General features: G+C 41.7%; 1 protein-coding gene across 2 annotated transcripts in view; it reads right to left on the bottom strand.

Moving 5' to 3' along the window:
- FANCI (FA complementation group I) overlaps positions 1-20,966 on the bottom strand; it is a 2,406,750-nt gene that overhangs the window by 2,153,030 nt on the left and 232,754 nt on the right. For both annotated transcript variants that reach the window (XM_044078210.1, XM_044078208.1), the window contains exon 5: positions 99-252. In XM_044078210.1, coding sequence (XP_043934145.1) covers positions 99-252 — 154 coding nt within the window. The remainder of the gene's footprint in view (positions 1-98; positions 253-20,966) is intronic.

Below are 20,966 nucleotides of genomic sequence, written 5' to 3'. Positions count from 1 at the left end.
CTGCCCGTGGAGCAGGACACAGCTCAAATAAGAACTCAGAGCTTTAGTCCTCTGCACCAATTGCCAAACCATGTAAAGTGCTCTGTTTCTATCATTACCTTTCCCATAGCTCAGGCTCTCCTTTGCTGCCAATGCAGTAAGAATAGTAGGAAACAACTCTAGAGATTTTCCATTCGACAGACTTCCTCCTTTGATAGCCTCAGCGTACATGTCAGCAAGCTCAATAAGTGATGCACCAGGTAACTGATGAGTCTAAAGAAGAACAAGAGTTAATGCAAAAACTGTTTAACAAATAGATTAAAAATAATATTTAACAACAAAGATTGTACTTTTTTTTATTTTCGAACTCAAACCGCCAAACAAACCAATGAAAACAAAAACCTCTAAGGAAACAGTCCTGCAGCGATAAATTCAGTGAATCCAATGAAAGCAAATAGTCGCTTAGTAAATATAATATTGTAAGCACTTTTATTTCACACAAGAACTTTCGGTAGGCTTAATATCCTACCTTCTTCAGACAAAACAATGCATTCAAGGGAAAACTTAACTTAAATACTTTTTACCCTTGTTAATGACCTCATAATTGAGGACCCACCTACAATTAAAAACACTACTATTGAGTACATAAAACCTTTCAATAAGTTCTGAAAGAACCTGTTATACATACTATTTTTAAAAAATCAATACAAACCACATGTATAAACCATAGATGCTATTGTTCTATATCATATTAAAAAATATTCATATTAAAAATAATAATAATAATAAACAGACAAATACATAACCCCACATAAAGCAAGGTATAATTCAATCAGTAAAAAGCAATAAAAAGCAGAAACAGCTGCCATAAATGTGGGAAATCATCAACCCAAACCAGCCAAGACCTCTAAAGCTGATAAGAGTCTACTGTGCTTACCAAATATATTAACCTGCACTGACAAAATGTTACCTCCATATTTCTGAAAAGCATGATAGGATTTACAAACAAAGTCACTAAAACTAATTTTGTGAACTGATCCTACCCTATACTACTAATAGTATTGGGTCCCTTGCTTATAAACCAAATGATGAATAGATCTAAAGTCCTGTATATATATACAAAAACAATGTGTATATGCCTATATACAATACATGCCCACACATCATTTTAATGATGTAAGGATCTAAAGTCCTGTATGTATATACCAAAACAATGTATATATGCATATATGCAATACATACCCACACATACCCCCCCCCCCCCAACACACACAGAAAACACAGGACTGAACAAACTTTTTTTTATTTTGTTAGCTTCCACTAGGCTCAAATAAAAAGTAAGCTGTAACAGGGGGACTGACTGAAAGAGCAGCTGTTGTAGCTTGCCTATCCTGGGTAAAGCTGGCTTCTGTTCAGCCAGTCGCCACTTTACAAGTGAAGGCATGTAAGGCACTGATTTTTCTTGACAGGGTACATGATCTTTGCCATTCCAAGCCAGTGATGACAGCCCTCATCTTTAGGAGTGTGATATTATACACTTGCAAGAGAAGGGTACAGAACTTTCCAGTGGCAAAGAGGGTGGTCATCAGCCTTGGGATGAAGACCAAAAAAGTCAAAACACCCGACAGCTGCCTTTATGATAGCTCTAACATCTTGCTCTCACTCAAGTGAAATGAATGCTTGTTTGAGTAAATGGAGATCAGAGAGTTAGCAAGCAAACAGAGAAAAACCACTGCAAAAGTATACTTAACTGCTTCTTTTCAATCTGACATAACACTGATATGGTTAAAGGACTTGGATTGTTCTGAATCTTACAGTGCTACATATGAAGTTTGTAAGAATTAAATCTAGGTTGGCATCTCTATAGCTCTTAACCCTAACCTACTATGCTACAAGTTTAATCAGAGTTAAAGGATATTTTCATAGGTACTGATCCAACAAGTGGTTTGGATACGTTTCTCAGAACCCTACAAATAGTTTCATGAATGCCAGAATAAAAACATTATCTACAAATTCAATGTTGGAAAACAAGCAAATAGCACAAACACCGATTATGAAGATATCAAATGCCAACGTCAAAAGAAAAGGTGAAAAGTGGATTGTATGAAAAATCCAAGCAGACTGAGATAAAGACAAACATACCACAATATATTACAATGGTATGATGCAATTTTAACAGACAAGTTGCCTCAAAAACTACAAAAATTTGTTTTACAACTTACTTGGATTTATTCACTACTAATCGAATTGATAGCATGTAAAGTGTTAGCATTATTTTATAATTTGCTGCAAGCCAAAACTGTCTGATGGGCATGTTACCATGTCATATTTGACATGACTCCTACAGCCAGAGATGCTTACTTTCTCCAAAGAATTCTGTCTTGATACTACATGACATAAGCAAGATTTCAAAGATACATTTTGTGACAGAAAAGCTCAAAATTTCTACTATGGCAGCCACTAGAGATTGTCATAAAATCTTTGTCATGATTCTGACTTTCAGTAGGGGCAATCAAACTTTTGCAACAGTTTTTTAAAGTTCTGACACAAAAATGTTTCAAAATTATTTGCTTCCATCAAGCCAGTACTATATGTTGAGGTGTCACATGTCCTGTCACTCCTTCTAATCACAGGTGATATTTTACATTTAAAGATACAGCAGTGCTGCCAAAAGTACTTAAGTTTTCAAACAGCCTTTTATTGGCACTTTCAATCAGGAATTACTGAAATAATAAAGTAAATACTATAAATATTTTATATGTAGCCAACCTATCCATTCACTAATTAATGACTGCTCATGCATCTCTGACAGAAGAGGTACTGTGAAAAACACTAAAGGAAGAAAACGATTTCACAGACGGCAAACAACAAGAGTACACACAAAATGCAAAATCATGAACAGGAAAGAAATGGCGCGGTTAAATAATGGATTCCTTACAAATGGCATTCTAAAGGTGGGATTAAAGGAAAGAGGAATTTATGTGATGAGAAAAAAACTAGCATTTTCATTTATTGTCTCTTTCTTGTTATGTTACAAATTCTTGTATTCTAATTTTTTTTTCATAGCGGTTTACCAAGACAGTATACGTTTTTCCCCCATCTCATCTTGTAAAATGCACTTAATTTTATACATTGTTCTTTATACTTAACTAACCAAAGTCAAAAATTGTAAGATGGTCTCATGTGAACATTATTACCCTTTACTTCTCATCCCCTCACATTTGTCTTTCGCCTCTATCTCTCTCTATTCCTTTCCTCCCTTAACAGTTCCTTCATTTTCTCCTAGCACAGCCTGTATAGCTATACATGTAAAATTTCTTACTGTTCTTCCTCTATGTACTTTCTTCAACCCCCGATATGAAACATTAATACATCTCTCTCTTTTTAACATTCCTTCACAGATATATACATTGTCTTCCTTTTCATATGCTTACCTCCCATTAGCAAGAATAGCTTTCTTTTCTCAAATTACAGTTAAAATCTCTAGTAACCTCTATGTCATTATTACAATGTTACTGTGTGCATTATGTATCTTTGTGAGGACTTTTTCTTTTGCACTTTTATTTCAAAACACTGGCCATTTCCTCATTCTGTTTTCAACAAATACCCTTGTTGAGCAACCATTTCTTATACCTGTTGCTTATGTTGTCATTCCTCTTGGATTTTTATCCATCACCTCATGCTCACTTTCTACAATACTGCATTCTAGTACTCCCAGAGGACTTGTTTCCTCTATTAAATTCGGGCACTCTGAAAACACCATCTCTGAAGACCCAACCTGGATAGACTTCTCCACCTAAACTCTTATATCATTCCCTGTTAAAAATTCCATATCCTTGCATCAGGAAACTAGACTGGTATAATCTGGCTCACCTTCTGACATTGTCATCAGTATGGTATCTTCTAATCCACTTTCAGAAAGTATTAATTGGGACTGTTTTCTTTTTCTGTAGTAATCCCAAATTCTTCTGTCTCACAAACACTATTACACAATTCTCTCTCCACCATCTTGTGGAATAATTTAGTCCTTAGCTTACTCAATAGAGAGCAGAGGAGAATTTTCTGATGCGACTGGCCAAATCACCTAGTCAGTATGAATATTACCTTTGCTCTATCTTGAAAATAGCCAATATGCTTAGTGGGACTAACCAACTCAACAGACAAGAAATAAATACATTTAAGCAAAACATTTTTTGTTTTGCAGGATATCTATCAGTCCTCTTAAAACATATGTTTGGATTGCCATCTTTTTCCTGGTTACAAATTTAAAAGTTTAAGCACATCTTTGTTCATTGAGCGAGAAGAATATTGCTCAAAGTTCCACATTAATATGAAGTTATACAACTGATAATGCTAGGTGCACAATTCCAGCATATCAAAGCAATCTCATATTAAGCATACGTGGCTAAACTTTTATTTTTGGGAAAGATCAAAATTCCTCTATAGCTTGCACAGAAACTTCCAAAACTGCTTCTCACAGGCAACTGCAAATTGTTACATGTTCAACAATATATGTAACACAGACCACAAAAACGTCTACAATAAATTCAGAATTCTGATACTCCAAGGTAACAAAAATCTAAAAGCAGTTATAAAATTGGTCAGCAAAGAGGTATGATGTTCCATTTTCTGGTCACTTAAAGCATACAAGTACTCCAACCAAACAGAAAAAAAAAAAACGCAAATACAATCGTTCACAAATATCCATCAGCCAGACAAGCATTCCAAGCACTGCCCCTTGATGCTTACGAACCCTCTATTTTAGAAAATCTTTTTCTATTCCCAGCATGACAATAATGAAAATATGAAATTAGAAGTTATGTACTTACCATAACGTTCCATCTGAGTAGGTGGATTCATTTGTCTGCAACCTGTGGGTTATGGATCCGATATCGGATCCAAACCGGCATGGTTTATCCAGCTATGGATCCGAGCTCCTAGCTCCTCCCCTCACCCATAATGCCCTGCTCTCCCTACATGACCTCAGATCGAGTTTGTCCTGTATCAAAATACCCTAGAAACGGGTAACACATTCTATGCAGGAAACTGACAAGGCCAGGGGGATAGGAGGGCGGGATGGTTGCAGACAAATGAATCCACCTACTCAGATAGGACTTTATGGTAAGTACATAACTTCTAAATCTGAAGTAGGAGATTCATTTGTCTGCAACCTGTGGGCAGAGTCCCCAGCTACCTGAATCTTGGGCGGCCGTCATGGAAGAATATTCCAGAGCACCGCGGAGCCAAAGGATGCTCTACCTCTAGATGTGATATCCAGCTTGTAATGAGAAATAAAGGTATGAGATGACGCCCAAGTGGCTGCTGAACAAATGTCATCCAGAGGAATCCTAGCTTTAAAGGCCGCTGAGGTAGAAACTGACCGGGTTGAATGGGCATGGACTCCCTCCGGTGCGGGCCTCCCAGAAGCTTGGTAAGCTAAAAGAATACACTGCGAAATCCAGCGTGACAAGGAGACTTTGGAAATTGGCTTACCCAGATTGAATTTGGCAAAGGAAATGAACAATTGGTCGGATTGCCTATAGGTTCACAGGTTCATACTAGGCTATCTGCCCGAGGGCATTTACAAGCCTAGCCCATCGTTTTGTGGCTTACGCCACCCCTTTAGTATGGGGAACTATACCCATTATTTTGCTGTGCCTCTGTCGAGCAGTGACACTGAGGTAATCCCTGGGGTATATCTGCGATCTCCCATCCATTGGTCAAGATTTCTCTTGAACAAGGCCAGCGAGGTGCTCTGCCTCACATGTACCGGGATTTTGTTCCACAGCATAGGGAGTCTTTGGGTGATGAATCTATCCCTCCAGCACGTCCTATTAATAGCCGTGTCGAGGTTTAAGTCTCCCGCCCTTGTGGCTCTGATGGATCTAGATTTTTTGAGGTGAAGCATATTCATCAAATCTGGGTTTGACATGGCCTTGTATGTTAGGCAAAGGTCACCTCTGAGCAAGCGTGCGACTGAATAGAGCTGGAGTTCTTTCAGTCGGGCAGCATAGGACAGATTTTTGAGACCCTTTATCCTTTTGGTGAGGAACTTTGTGGCCTCTCCAGCTGCTGCAAGTGTCGGGTCAGATACATTCCGAATGGGGCATTGTACTCAATCATTGGTCTGATGAGTGATGAGTAAAGGGAGACTATGACTTCCCTTGATCTAGATGAGAATCCCTTCATGATAAGGTGGGCAATGTAGAAGGTCCTCCTAACTACCTTAGCTACATGGGTGTCGAATGATAGACTACTATCAACCTGGGTCCCCAGGTCCCTGATAACTTCTTCTGTGTTCAGTGGATTGCCACCTATTTGGTAGCTAGGGGTAACCTTGTTTTTCCCGAAGGGTATGACTATGCATTTTTTGGCATTTAACTTTAGGCCGTGGCTCTGGCACCAGTTATCCGTTTCTGTGAGACCCTTCTGAAGGATATCTGTGTCAGAAGTGTTTTCTACTATGGCCCAGTTTGCAGTCATCTGCAAACTTTGTCAGCCATAACCCTCCTGTGTTTGCTTGTACTTGAAAAGTAGATGCCAAACAAGAGTGGGCCCAGGACTGAGCCCTGTGGGACACCACTTGTGACAGGCTTTGAGTCTGACATGGCGCCAGCAACTCTGACCCTGTGGGTTCTGTCACTCAGCCAGTTTGCAACCCATCTTGTGATGTATGGGTTAACATTTAAGCTGATGAGTTTTTCAATGATACCCGAGTGGGGTATTGTATCGAAGGCCTTAGCCAGATCGAGGTAGGCTGTATGGACTGCCTTTCCCTCATCGATGGCTTTGGTGACTGTTTCGAAAAAGTCAACCAAGTTTAAAAGGCATGATCTGCCTTTGACAAAGCCAAACTGGGTTGGATCCAAAGTCTGCAAATTCCCTATGTCTTTATTTATGAGGTCCATTATGATCCTCTCCATGGCTTTGCAGACAAGGCTTGTCAACCTAATGGGCCGGTAATTTCCAGGGTCGGTGGAGGCACCGCCTTTGTGAAGTGGGACCACAGTTGCAGTGCGCCACTCCCTGGGTAGCTGTCCTGTTAAGATAAAAACGAAGCTGCCTGTGAACATCCAAGGAATGCAGCTTGTATTCACCCTTGTTCTGATATTTAGGAAAGAAAACAGGGAGGTCGATGGGCTGATTAATGTTTGCTTCCGAAGCTACCTTAGGAAGAAAGGAGGGATTGGTCCTGAGGTATACGCGGTCTGGATGGAAGACCAAGTAAGGCGGCTTCATGGATAAGGCTTGAAGTTCCGAAACTCTTTCGGCCGAAGTAATGGCTACTAAAAAAGCAGTCTTGAGGGATAAGAATTTAAGATCTACTGTGGCCGCAGGCTCGAAGGGGGGAGCGGTCAAGGCCTGAAGAACCAAGGAAAGATCCCATGGTGGAACCGCTTGCTTGACAGGGAGTCTAAGGAGAAAGGTGCCTTTTAGGAAGCTTTTACATAATTTGGCGGACATAAGCGGTCCAGAGTCATGACCAACATGATAGTGAGAAATGGCCGCAAGCTGCACTTTGACCGTGGAACTACTGGCACCATCATTAAAAAGAGTGGTAAGGAAGTCTAGCACCAGAGGAAGGGGAACCGTGAAGGGATCTAGACCCTGCCGCTCCACCCAAATGGAGAATCGTTTCCATTTACTACGGCAAACTTTTCTGGTAGATGGTTTATTAGCCGCTACCAGGATGGCCTTAACGGGGGACGAGATACCGGGAGTCCTAATTAGGAGTGGAACTGGAGCAGCCAAGCAGTTAGCTTCAGGTTGTCAAGATTCGGAGTTGGTAGGTTCGATGGGTGTGATATCAGATCCGGAATGGGATCTAGAATCCAAGGTGGATTCACCGAGTGAGACCTTAGGTAAGGGAACCAGATCTGTCGAGGCCAGAATGGGGCAATGAGGATCATTCTGCACCTCAACCAAGAGGCTTTCTGAAGAACCTGGAGCATCAGAGGCAAAGGGGGGTAAGCGTAAAGAAGACCGGAAGGCCAAGCATGCACCAGAGCGTCTCTCGGGGAATCCCCTGGAGGAGGGATTAGAGCGAAAAAAATGTCGCACTTGGTGTTGAAGGGAGATGCAAAGAGATCGCAACAAGGAGTTTCCCACTGTGCGAAGATACGTTTTGCTACTTGAGCATTGAGAGACCACTCGTACGGGGAGAGAATGGTGCGACTGAGCTTGTCCGCAAGGATGTTGGACCGACCCGGAATATGCGTTGCGATGAGAAAGCGGTTGGTGGAGATCGCCCATTCCCACACTCTCATGGCTTCTCGACAAAGGATAAGACCTGGTTCCCCCCCTGTTTGTTGATGTACCAGACCACCGACATGTTGTCTGACTGAATCGCAATTGTTCCCAGGGGAAGAAAGGCCTGAAATGCTCGCAACGCCAAGAGCACTGCTCTCATCTCTAGAACATTGATATGCAGGGAGGTCTCTGAGTCGTTCCACGTGCCTTGGACCGTCCGGCCTGCAAAATGCCCCCCCCACCCGAGGCGGGAGGCGTCCGTGGTCACCGTGGCGAGAGGGGGAGAAGCACAAAAGGGGCGGCCTCCGTGGAGATCCTGAGAATGGAGCTACAACAAGAGAGACCACTTGCAAGCCTTGCTGATCGCAATGGGATGATGCAGAGGGAGAGCAAGGTAAGACCAATGAACTTGAAGTGTCCACTGAAGGACCCGCATGTTGAACCTGGCGAGTGGAAGAAGAGATATCGCTGCCGCCATGGACCCTAGAGCCCTCAGGACCAATTCCGCCGGAACTGAGCTGGAGTGGAGGATGGCCCGCACCTGGAGTCGCAGATTCCGAACTCTGTCGGCTGTGAGAAAGGCTCTTAGCTCCCTTGTGTCTAACCTGGCACCTATAAATTCTATCAACTGAGTAGGGGCCAGGTTGGATTTTGCTACATTTATCGCGATGCCCAGGCAGGGAGCTAGATGAAGAAAGGAGTCTCGCGCCAAGGATAGTAGATGCCTTGTTGGGGCGGTGAGAAGCCAGTCGTCCAGGTACGGAAAGACCTGCACCCCCTGAAGCCTCAGGTGGGCCGCAACGACTGCTAATACTTTGGTGAACACCCTGGGGGCTGTGGTGAGACCAAAGGGAAGGACCCTGAACTGGTAGTGACTGGCTCCCAGCCGGAAGCGAAGAAACCTCCTGGAACGTCTGTCCATCAGTATGTGGTAGTACGCATCCTTGAGGTCTATAGAGCACATCCAGTGATTCTCTCCCAGGAGGGGGAGGATGGACTGCAAGGTGACCATCCGGAACTTCTGCCAGGTTTAATAGGGACAGGTCGAAAATTGGTCTTTGGTCCCCCGTCTTTTTTGGCACTAAAAAGAACCTGGAGTAGAACCCTGATCCGATCTGGTCTGGGGGGACGGGCTGGATGGCTCTTTTCCTCAGCAGATGGCCAATTTCTGCTGAAGCGGCCTCCCACTGACCGGGTGGAACGTCGGGGAAGGATTTTAGCTTTGGGACGTGATGAAAGGGGATCTTGTATCCTCAGGATATAATGCGGAGGACCCAGCGGTCTGATGTTATGGACTCCCATGCCGCTAGGTGCTCCGAAAAACGTCCCCCGACTGCCTCCAGAGTGGAGCAGTCGGGCAACCCCTCAGGGCTGCTGCGCGGGCCATTCAGAGAAAGGTTCTCTGGACCTGAAATTCCTGGGAGCCCCTCTGCCCCTGGGGCGGTGTCCTCCCTGTCCTCCTCTGCCACGGAAGGACTGGTTGTCCAGAGCGGGTTGGGATTGCTGCGACTTCCGGAACCACATCTTCTTCTGGCCCTTTTAGTTCCTAGAGTAGGACCTCTGGGGCACAGAGAAGCGGATTCCGACGGCAGACAGCATCTTCCTGTCCTTCTCGCTCTGGGTCAAGGTGTCGCGAACCGTTTTGCCAAAAATGGCAGAACCATCGAAGGGGGCGTTCGCAAAAGACGCCTTGAAGGGCTCCGTGAAATCGCAATGGCAGAGCCAGGCCTGGCGTCTAGTGACTAGGCCTACTCCTGCAGCTCTAGTGGCTCCCTCAGTAGCATGGGACAGCAACCGCATAGAGGTATTCGTCACGGACCGAAGAGTGGCCATACGGGTGGACTGCAAAAGTTTGTCCTCCTCCGACATGGACTCTGGGGGGGGGGGGGGTGCAGCGTATTCTTTAATAAGATCGCGCTGCATCCTGATAACATGTGCCAGATAGTTGAGCAACTTCACCGAGAAGGTCGCTGAACTAAACATTTGCTTCCCCAAGCGGTCCATCATCCGAGACTCCTTGCTCGGAGGATGGACTGAGGGACTCTCCTGGGCGAGTTCCCTCTTGGTGGCTGCTGCCATCAACATGGCATCTACCGGAGGTCCATTACTCCAGTGGGCAGGGTCTGCAGGGGGGCTACGGATTCTGTCTGGCCTTTTGGGGATTGGCTCCACGGTGTCCGGTTCCTTCCACGCCCTGGTGGTAATAAGGTCCACCAGGGGGTCGGCAGGAGGGGACACCCAAGAGGTAGATGGGCCCGCTTCGAATGCCTCCAAGAACACAGACTCGTCCGAGGAAGACTTAGGGGCAGACCACCCACCCCTTATGCGAAGCATTTCCATGATGTCTCCAAAGGAGACATCCTCGGGGGGTGATCTTGGGGAGCCTTCCCCTTCCTCCAAATCCATGTCTTCAGTTAAAGACTCGGGGGAGTCTATGTGCCTCCTTTTACACGTGTGCTTGCGAGGTGCTTCCTCGGGGGGGCTGTCCGAGGAGCCCTCGCAAGCAGTGTCTTGTTCCAATGGAACAGCTTGGGGCATTGAAGCGGGCTGTCCCAGTGGCCGGATGGCGGAAGCCTGACCCAGTGCAGATGGAGTGCGGGACGGAGCCGAAGCAAGTGCCGGGGGTCCGGAAGCCCTCAACAGAGCCCTCTCCACTACATCAAAAGCCGAAGGGGAGCCAGCCTCGACCAAAGGATCCGAAAGTCGGCTCCCCCTCGGATCCGAAGAGTGGATCGGAACCGGCGCCGAGACACTCTGATCCGAGGGACCAGTGCGCTCCGACACAGATGGCTCCGAAGGCACACTGAGTCCCCCGGATCCGAAGCTCGGAGCCAGGCTCCGAGAGATCGGATCCGAAACACTCGAGGGCAGGGTCGGATCCGAAGTACCTAGTACTATCGGCGCCGACCCACCCGGCTCGGCTGCCCGGCTCCGAACGCTCCGAACCCGGGTAGCGGGTCGGAGAAGGAGCTATTGGCTTGAAAAATGGGGTCGAGCTCCCCCCCGGGGGGGGGGGGGGGAGGCAGGAGCACTCCCATCTGCATCTGGGCCTGGATGAACCTTCTCATCATCCGGTCCAGATCGGTGTCGGAAAGGCTATATGTCGACCTCGAATAGGCTACCAAGGTAGGCCTTGAGTGCCGCCTCGATAGCCTCGACGGAGATCGGGTCTCCTCCTCCTCAGGCCCCGGTGAAAAGCACGGGGACCGGAGCCGAGGGGGGGAGAGCCAGCAGCCAAGGAGGCCGGAGGAGAAGCCCGCTTAGCTGGCGGGGCCGAAACGGAGGTCTCGGCCCGCTGCTTGTGGTGCTTCTCTCTCCGGTCCTTTTTTCTGGCCTCCGTCTCCTCCAACCCAGCAGCGAGAGGTTGAGTCCCAGGTGGAGGAGGGGGAGCAGGCAAGGAGGGGACTGTAGCAACAGTACCCACCACGGGAGCGGAGGCCGAAGCAGAGTCCGGGGGGCAGAAGTCCCGCCAGGACCAGCTTCGACCTCCGCTCCTTCAATGCCCTGCGGTTGAACCCTGCACAAATGGAACATTCAGAAGTGAGGTGTTCAACCCCAAGGCATCGAACGCACCGAGTGTGGCCATCAGCAGGGGAAAGCTAATGGCCACACTCAGAGCACTTCGAAAAAATTGCCTTTGGGGCTTCTGACATAACTAAAGTTTTTTTTTTTTTTTTTTTTTTAACCAAAAAGAAAAAAAACAAGTAATTAGTGCTAAACTAGCACGCACACAAGGCCCCAATACAACACACTCAAACAAAACTCCGAACCAGCGCGGGGAGGGAATTAAAGATAAAATTTTAGAGGTAAAATTTTAACCCAAAACTATGAAAAACCTAAAGGAAACCTAACACAATCACACAGAATTAACTAAAAGAAAGTAATCTGAAACTTTTTAAGAGTTTTAGAAACATTTAGCTGAAGAGCTCAAGACGATCCAACTGGTTTCCAGCGCGGCAAACTAGATCTGAGGTCATGTAGGGAGAGCAGGGCATTATGGGTGAGGGGTGGAGCTAGGAGCTCGGATCCATAACTGGATAAACCATGCCGGATCGGATCCATAACCCACAGGTTGCAGACAAATGAATCTCCTACTTCAGATTGAATATTTACAGTACATATACTGATGGTATCCTGTAGTACAGAAAGCGATTGTAAACAGTGTGTGACATTCATACAGTATTTGCTGTAAAAATGAATTTGGAAAATGTGATTTAATATTTAATCTTTATCAACATCAACAGTATACAAAAAACCTACATACAGTACAATCCTCATGCAAGGTGCACACTATTACATTTCCCCAGTGGTTGACTACTATATAATACTAGCCTATGCATTTCAAAATACTTCTCATGCAGATCCGTCTAAATCTGGGGATTTTCTTACAACCAACTAGTTACACAATAAAATTAACTAAAAATCATAGTCACTCAACCCCTCAGTACAATATTTCCAAATCAAAATAGTGACTTAGTTTGTCCCAACTGCAGTTTTGCACTTCTCCCTCATTTACACCCCAAAACTCTGAATTTTAAGGCTTAAGGGGACTGACTCCATATGGGTCATTTATTCCTACAGTTTCTCCTACTGCTGGAGTATCTTCGATTCAATTAATTTTCCCCTTAAATCATCCATTAATCATCCATTAGCGGACAATGTCTTTTACTATCAGATTTCCTCTGTTTTCAGCAACCCAGTAATGACTTTTTCAAGCAACTAACACAAAGTAACTTGTACCTTTCCATACTTTTGTACTAGAGTATCAAAATGCTAACTTAACAGGATTTATTCCTTCTGTAGCAGCATTCTCTGGCTTAAAATACTTTGTAGCATTTATTCCTTTTTTTTAATCTAGTGCTTCACAACTCCAAAAGATAATATTTCCAGCTACTCTCTTCTCCTGAATTACATCTCCAGTGCAAAAACTTATAACTACTGTTCAAAAACCCCAACTTCCTAGATTTGCCTGAATACCTAGGTATAAATGTACCTTTGTCCATTGCTGCACAAAAATCTGAATATCTAGTCTCTAATTCCATTCTTTTATTACTATATCCATTTGTCTTTCCCTCTAAGGCTCCGTATTACCTATTTATTAACCTCATTCCTGTGGCTCAGTAATTTCTGGTTTCTGTTAACGCAATCAGTGCTGGTTTTTCACTCCGTCTTGTTTTTGTCTGTCTTATATCATACTTCTTAAAAATCTATTGCTCGTTCCATATAATTCAACCTACACTGTTCTGCCAAATTGTGTGAGAAGTGAAAGAAAAGTTCAATCAACTATCTCTGATCTGCAATCAGCTCTTCATCTGGAAGATGCGGTTTCTTGCATTTTGCCTTTCCACAGCAGCTATCCGATTCCTAGTAGAAGTCTGTCTTTAAACCACTGTTTTGTGTATTTACAGTTCAATATTCTTTTACAGGATTTAAATATATAGCATTCCACAAAATTTTCCTCATTTACATTCTTACCGCTTTCCTCTCATCTCCTGCAATCTTTCCACTAGCATCAGTCATTTCTATTTTGAAGGATACTCTCTACATTGTGCTAGGTAAATTATACTTTGTCACTTCCCAGATAAAGTTAAGTTAATTCTGGTCATCCTAAGCCACCCTACTTGGTTTCCTATCACATAGTCGAACTTGTACAAGTTCGAGCCTTATAAGGTCAAGACTATAAGTTTGAACTTGTACAAGTTTGAGTGTTTCAATGGGAATCTCCGTAAGGGGAGGTTTCTGTTCTGTTGAATGAGGTGCGATCTCAGAGTCGGTATATTTAACTAGCGGGGGTGGTGTGCAGGTGGGATTGCCCCCCTGCTTACAACAGTTTATTTTGTTTTTCCGTTTTTTTTTTTTTTCATAGTCGAAGTTATGTAAATTCAAATGGAATGGTTAGTACATTTCATGTTTGAAGTTATAAAACTTAGACTATGTGATATAGACCCACCCTACTCTACTGTAAAGTAATGACACCCCAATTAATTCTAGGTCTTTTCTTCTCCCAAAAGAATTCCTTCAATTCTTTATTAATCTTTACCCCTATTTTCTTATCAGGTTGAAAAAATAAGATTAACTTGTGAATAAAAATCAATGACACCAGAATCATTTTCACTGCTTGATCTCACTATCCTTACTCAAAACGTAATTTCTGTTGTTTTATCTTTTTCTGCAATGTATCCCACCACTACATCAACTATTTTTAATCCATACTACCAAGTACCTTATTTTCTCATGTCCACTTGAGAAAGGATAGTTAAATAGTATGGGTGGAGTTTAAAACTATTGCTTTATTTTTCATTTATTTTATAACCAGGTATTTACTGATTTTTTTAATAGTTGAAAAGAGAATGGTTAAATCTTCTAAAAGGTTAATAATATGCAAGTTACAATCAGCAAGCATAGCTAGTTTAACCTCTCTTCCCCTTCCACTTAAAGCCTCTTACCTGTGATTCCTGAATTTTAAATGCCAACCATTACACATACTTTCAAAACAGGAAATCCCATAACTTCAAGTGTGATGTGCACACAACCTCATCTTTTATACTTCTGACTCTTTTTTTTTTTATTTTGAAGAGTTATAAAAATATAATACAGACAAAAACTTTCCCATTTCCATGTCCCTGTCCTTATACAAGGCAGTATAAAAAATTTCTTTACACTTCTAGTGTGCTATCCAGGTCAGACTATGTTACCATTTTCCCTAATCTATATTTTTATTATTAATCTGTAAATTCTGTTGTAAAAATGTTCGTGTTAAAAGCTTGCATTTCTGGGACTGGTATCAAAGTGTGCCAGGCTAAGATCTATTCTATTAGTCTGAGCTCATTAAAAGCATCTAATAGGCCATCTGCTTTTCCACTTCGTGTCTGCTATGTTGCTCTAAACTTAATTCGCCAAAAGATTGCTTTCGCTTTGTTTTCCATTTTCCCATTTCTCATTTTTTAATGCTTACCAATATCTTGATTTTGCTTTTGAGTTATTCTCACTTCCTTGCAAAATTCAATATAACCTAATCATTTGGGGAATTTCCTTGGATATAGTTTTTACCACCCATTTTTGGAAATGAGATTTCTTTAAAGAGGTACAGGAAGTCTCCCATGAGTAACCATTTTTGCACCTACAGCCTATTTAGGTTAGAATTTTATGCATTGTCAGAAAAAAAAAACAGGCCGAATTTCACACTGTTCAACCAAATTCCTATGTTTTACTGTCATATAAAGATTTGTCCGATCTAGCACAGGTATCACAGTCATGAGAAATGTATATATTCCTTTCTTGCCTCACCTTGATTTACTTTGAATTATTTTTATTTATTACATTAGACACCATTTTAACATATTTGTCAGCCTACTAACCTTCAGTGACAATGTAAGTTTTCTTGGTCCCCTTAACATATCTTCATTTTCATAGATTAAATTCCAGCCACCCCACCACTAATCTATCTTGCTGAAAATCTATTATCCTTCTCCCCCATTACTGATTTCAGTTCAGTTGTCTTTCCTTGAACAGTATGTAAACCGATGCCAGTTTCTCTGCCCAAATATCATCTTACTATATACCCTCTCCAGTCTGCTTTTCCCTACTCATTTCTAATGTTAGTATTTGTCACCATAAACATCATTCTCTTTTTTCTACACTGTTAAGGCCCTTGAATGGTAGCAAATTCTTCCAATCTGTTTATTAAGCTTTTATGTTCATCTGCACACAAGAGCGTCTCTTGCAACATAATTGATTTTAATGTAAACTTTCATATAGTTAAGTCAATACCCTCTGTCTTTTCAGTGTGTCCCCCTAATCCATTAACATTCCAGGACACAATGCTCTACATTCCTGATTAAAGATGTGCTATAGATTGTGACAAAGAAAGAGATTTTTGTAGTTGTTCTTAAGCTACCACATCATCTTTGTTCCTACAGTGCTTTTCAAATTTGGCGTCCGTTTTCTGTAGTAACAAGACTCTGGGCTGCATCTATTAATTGCCAGTATGTACAATAGGTTTCCTAAGCATTACAGTAAGTAATTCAGTCAGTAATCATAGCTACATACATAAAAAACAACATTTCTTCCTTTCTTCTTGAGTTTTCACTCTTTATAGGCTTTTGAACTAGCTATTGCACTTTGAGAAGAAAGCGAAGGAAAAAAGAAGTAATGGAAGAAAAATAAACAAGCCAAAACTCCCCCCTCTTCTCTCCAACCCCTCCTTAGCCTTACTTCACTTACACAAACACTGCCTATGGTGAACACAACTTTCCATGCTCCTCCTTCTGTTCCCCTCCCGTGGGAAGAGCTCTACTGCTTTGTTACAGCTGATAAAAAATTAATTCAGTTCTCCATCTTCCATTCTCACTTGCAATGCTTGTTTACATTACTACCTATTACTTAACATTAAGAGTCCTCCCTTATCTTTAATTCATTTACTTTATACGAACATTCCCCTGTGCCCCTTCATTATGTAGTTTTTTTTTCTCTTTACCAGTATAATGTTTAAAGTTAAATGAAAATAAAAGGTCAGGCTTGTTAGCTCATATTGACAGCCAGAAAGCAGTCCACTTGAGGAAAAAATGTCCTTATTCATATCAAGCTTCCCACATCCTAAGTTATTTTCCCCACACTGCATGTCTCTGCAGCTTACTCCACAAATCTAGAATTATTATACGTCCATCCCTCAACTAGCAAGGTAGCTAAGTAAGCAGAATTTTTAATTATCCTACTTTTTTTTCCAATACCAAGTGCAAGGAATAAGCATTTCTTCCCTTTTAGAACATTTTAAAAAGGTGTAGTGATGTTTTTGCGATGCTATGCACCTTCATCACAAGTTCCTCTTTATTCAAACATGTTAATGAAAGTTTTAATCCAATGCTGTCCATTTTAATTCATCTTGAATACCATTAACAGCAGAATTCTAAACATTTCCAGTATCCCTGCAATAGTTAACTATTCTGCCCCATTGCATTACTTTAATACAATGTTTTATTTATGTGCAATTAATGTCAATTCATCCATCCATCCACAATCCCTTTATCCATTTTTTCACATGGGGTGTCATTTCAACAGTGATAATCATCTAGCGCCAAGGTTTACAAAGCCGGGTGGCCAGCCCTTCCACAATTGCTTTTCCACACCACATATTCACACACACACACACACACACACTCATGTCTATGGCCAGTTTAGTAAATCCAATCCACCTACTGCAAGTCTTCAGAATGTGGGATGAAACAGAGCACCCAAAGGAAATTCATGCAAACACAAGCAGGACATGCAGACTCCACACAGAAGGCACTCAGTCAAGAATCGAACTAGGGAACCCTCTTGCTGTGAGGCGACAACACTATGCACTGCACCACTGTGCCACTCTGAGGTGCAGTTAACGCAACATGCTTTAATTCAACTCTCATCCATTCAACATACCTCCACTGCATGCAAATGATTAAAAAACAAAAGGAACATTTTTCAGGTTTCACTTATGCTGGTCTCCTTTAATGCAAGTCATTTTTTTTGTATAGTCTTTCTTATCCATTCTCCACTGCTGAAGTGATTCTTTCAACTTATACTTCTAGTATTCAGTTACTCTCAATGAGTCATTCCTTGCTGAACTCCTTGCAGCATACTTTGCAGTCCAGAATTGCTATTTTTTTTTGTTTTTTAGGTATTCCTGAACGCAGTCTATTAGTTTTATTCTGGAATATCGAGAAGGGCTTTAAAGGACATCTTTCATTATTCAGGTTTTTGTTACACCTCATTTCTTTGTATTTTTGATTTGTAGCGGATTCTTCCATTTATGTCTTATGGTGCTCTACCTACACTGCAGACACCTCTTCCATAGCTCAGTCAGCATCTAGGTATGTTTTATTTCCTTTAGCTGCTTCAATTACCTTACTGCTGGAAGAAATGTAGTTCTTCTGGCATGTGTCTAACTTGAGTAATCATTATCCTTCTTTCTCCTGACTTCACGGACTATCCTTTTTGCCAAAATTTTATCAAAATAACTTTTCTGTTGCATATACTGTAACTTAAGACAGGTCAAGAAATGAAATCATAGTTTAAGCAGATGGAACAAATACTCTGAGCTCTATTTACAAGTCCTGCACCTAGATCCTAATCTATTTGATTACTCAAGACTGCCATAAATTTTTTTTATACAATTTGTACCTTAAAATTTTACAATTTGTACTTTTAGATTTTTCTGGTACTGCAGTAAATCAGATTTTCTCACCTTTTCACTCTTATTCTGTAAGCTTTAATTATATCTTACTGAATGCCTTCATTTTCTATAAACCTGTCTTTAATAGTCTTTTCCATTTTCTGGATCTGCACTAATTCACCTTCTTGCCAGTTTAACACCTATTTTACTTATATTTTCTATTGTTCATTCTTATATAGTCATCTATACCATCACCACTTATTCTGAATACCTCTGTGTGCATCTGGCTGATTTTTTTCTCTAAAGAGGCACTATCCATCTCTGAGTACAGTTAAAAGTTACTCTGAATATTAGCAAAGCCCACTACATGTCTTGTTTATTCTTATATATTCATCTATACCATTCACCACTTATTCTGAATACCTCTGTGTGCATATGGCTGATTTTTTTTTCTCTAAAGAGGCACTCTCCATCTCCAAGTACAGTTAAAAGTTACTCTGAATACTACATGTCTGGGTTTTCTGTTAGGCCCCTCCCCATCAGGACAATTTTAACTTCTATTAATTTTACTTTTCTTTGCATTCTTGACTGAACTCCCAAGTACCACTTACAAGTTTCTTTCCTTTACTTCATAATTCTTAAGCTATTTCATAATTTTGGTTTCTCTCGCAGAAATGCTATTTTTACTACCTTAATAGTTTGGTACCATACCAGAAAAAGTATTCACCTTCATTCATGTAGTTCACTTTTTCCAATTTGCTTGAATGAGAAGAAGGGACATCTTGTTTCAGTCTACTGTCAAATCAAGTTATTTATATTTTGAAGCAAGTGCAGAAAAACGCTCTCTGTCAAAGTTCTATGAAATATCTAGAACCTTGGACCTCATAGTACCAAACTCTGAAATATAATGTATAAACAGGAGAGCAAGCACGCTAACTTTCATTTTTTTCTTAATTTTCATGCAGAGCCAAGGGCTGGTCAATTTTAGTAGCACCAGTGGTAGCATACTCACCTTGGTGCTTTCGTCAAACATATTTTCTGCTAAGCAGTGCATGTACTATGACTAGACACCTGCCTTCCAGCTTCAGTTACTTCTAATTTCAGCTGAAGGATCTAGTGAGATATACCCAAGTGGCTAGGCAAGGTGCTGGAGCCTACTGTTATCCCAAATTAAAGGGAGTATTCTAGCCTATACTTGGCTGGATTCCTGAACAGCCAGGCACCAGATGGCTTCACCATTCGCAAACTCAGAAAGCTGATAAAAAGGCTCGCATCCCTTTCCACTAGCATCATTTAGAGAATAAAGAATCTTACCCGTCACTGTACTAAGAGAACATTCACCACTAGCTCCTGCCACCTTGCTGAACAAAGAAAAACTCGGGGAAGAATGCACTCTAAGTGGCAAGTGTGTCAGTCTATGGGTTTATCACAATGAATTTCCTAACCAGAAACATCTCCATTAATGGCAGAAGCAGAGAGAACTGCAACAGCAGCCAACAAAATTTTCCAGCACATCATTTTCTTTGGAAGTGTCTGAATGAGTGAGTGAGTGATGTCCAGTTTATGGCCTATGCAAAACCACACATTTTCCATGCATAGAAATATAACTGCATACTGTCTTGTCTATCCAAATATCATAAGACAGCTTAGTTGCCTGACCAGAGTTAAAGGGAATATGGTCTCATCTCCCTTTCCAAAACCTCACATGCAAGGAGGTCTGCCATTACCTCAAGTTCATTTAAGTGAAACCCCCTTTCCTGGCACTCCACATTCCTGCACTATGGGAAAAGGACCACATGAACTCCTCAACCCAACAAAGAAACATACATCAATACTATATACATTACGTTTTGATGAAGGATGGGAGATCTGACTTCAGCCCAGGAGGATTATCTACTACAGGGGTGGGCAAACTTTTTGATTCGTGGGCCACATTGAGTTCTAACATTTGACAAAGGGGCCGGAACAGGAGCAGATAGATGGCATGCTTTGAAAACATCACCTCATTGGGGGAAAAATACACATCTGCTACAGCTGTACTTTCAAGTAATGTGACCTCCTCTTGACTTGACAGCCGAACAGTATGCAAATGTATACCTGTGCAAATTGTTTTGCTATTAAATCACTAGGAGGTCTCATTACTTGCAATTACATCTACATTTAGGAGTCATAACTAGCTCAACATGCAGTTTGAGTTATTGCAATGCATCTTTCAGTGTTATGATTAAAAATGTGTTTAAACCGAAGACTTAAATTTCTTTATTTCAATGTGTAATTTTTCAGATATTGATTGTTTAATGGGTTATATAAAAATGCAATAATTCAAATTAAGGTATTTGCTTCCTCCCTCTTCTTCGATCTCACTACAGAAATCCCTGACATTCACTTTAATAAACAGGACTTGATTTCTCATCATATGCTGTTCCATTGCTGTGACAGAAAAGTAATCCATAACCACATAAATAAAAAAAAAAAAAAATTTAAATCGCATAAATGTACAGCATATTTCACTTTATTTGAACTGCATTACACTAGACATGCCTGGAGAACTTTTCATAAACATGCTGTATAACTATAGCTGTCAGGGGAC

Source organism: Protopterus annectens, chromosome 7.part0, assembly GCF_019279795.1.
Source record: "Protopterus annectens isolate FY-2018-M chromosome 7.part0, PAN1.0, whole genome shotgun sequence".
Lineage (NCBI taxonomy): Eukaryota > Metazoa > Chordata > Ceratodontiformes > Protopteridae > Protopterus > Protopterus annectens.
This window is presented reverse-complemented; position numbering and strand designations above follow the sequence as displayed.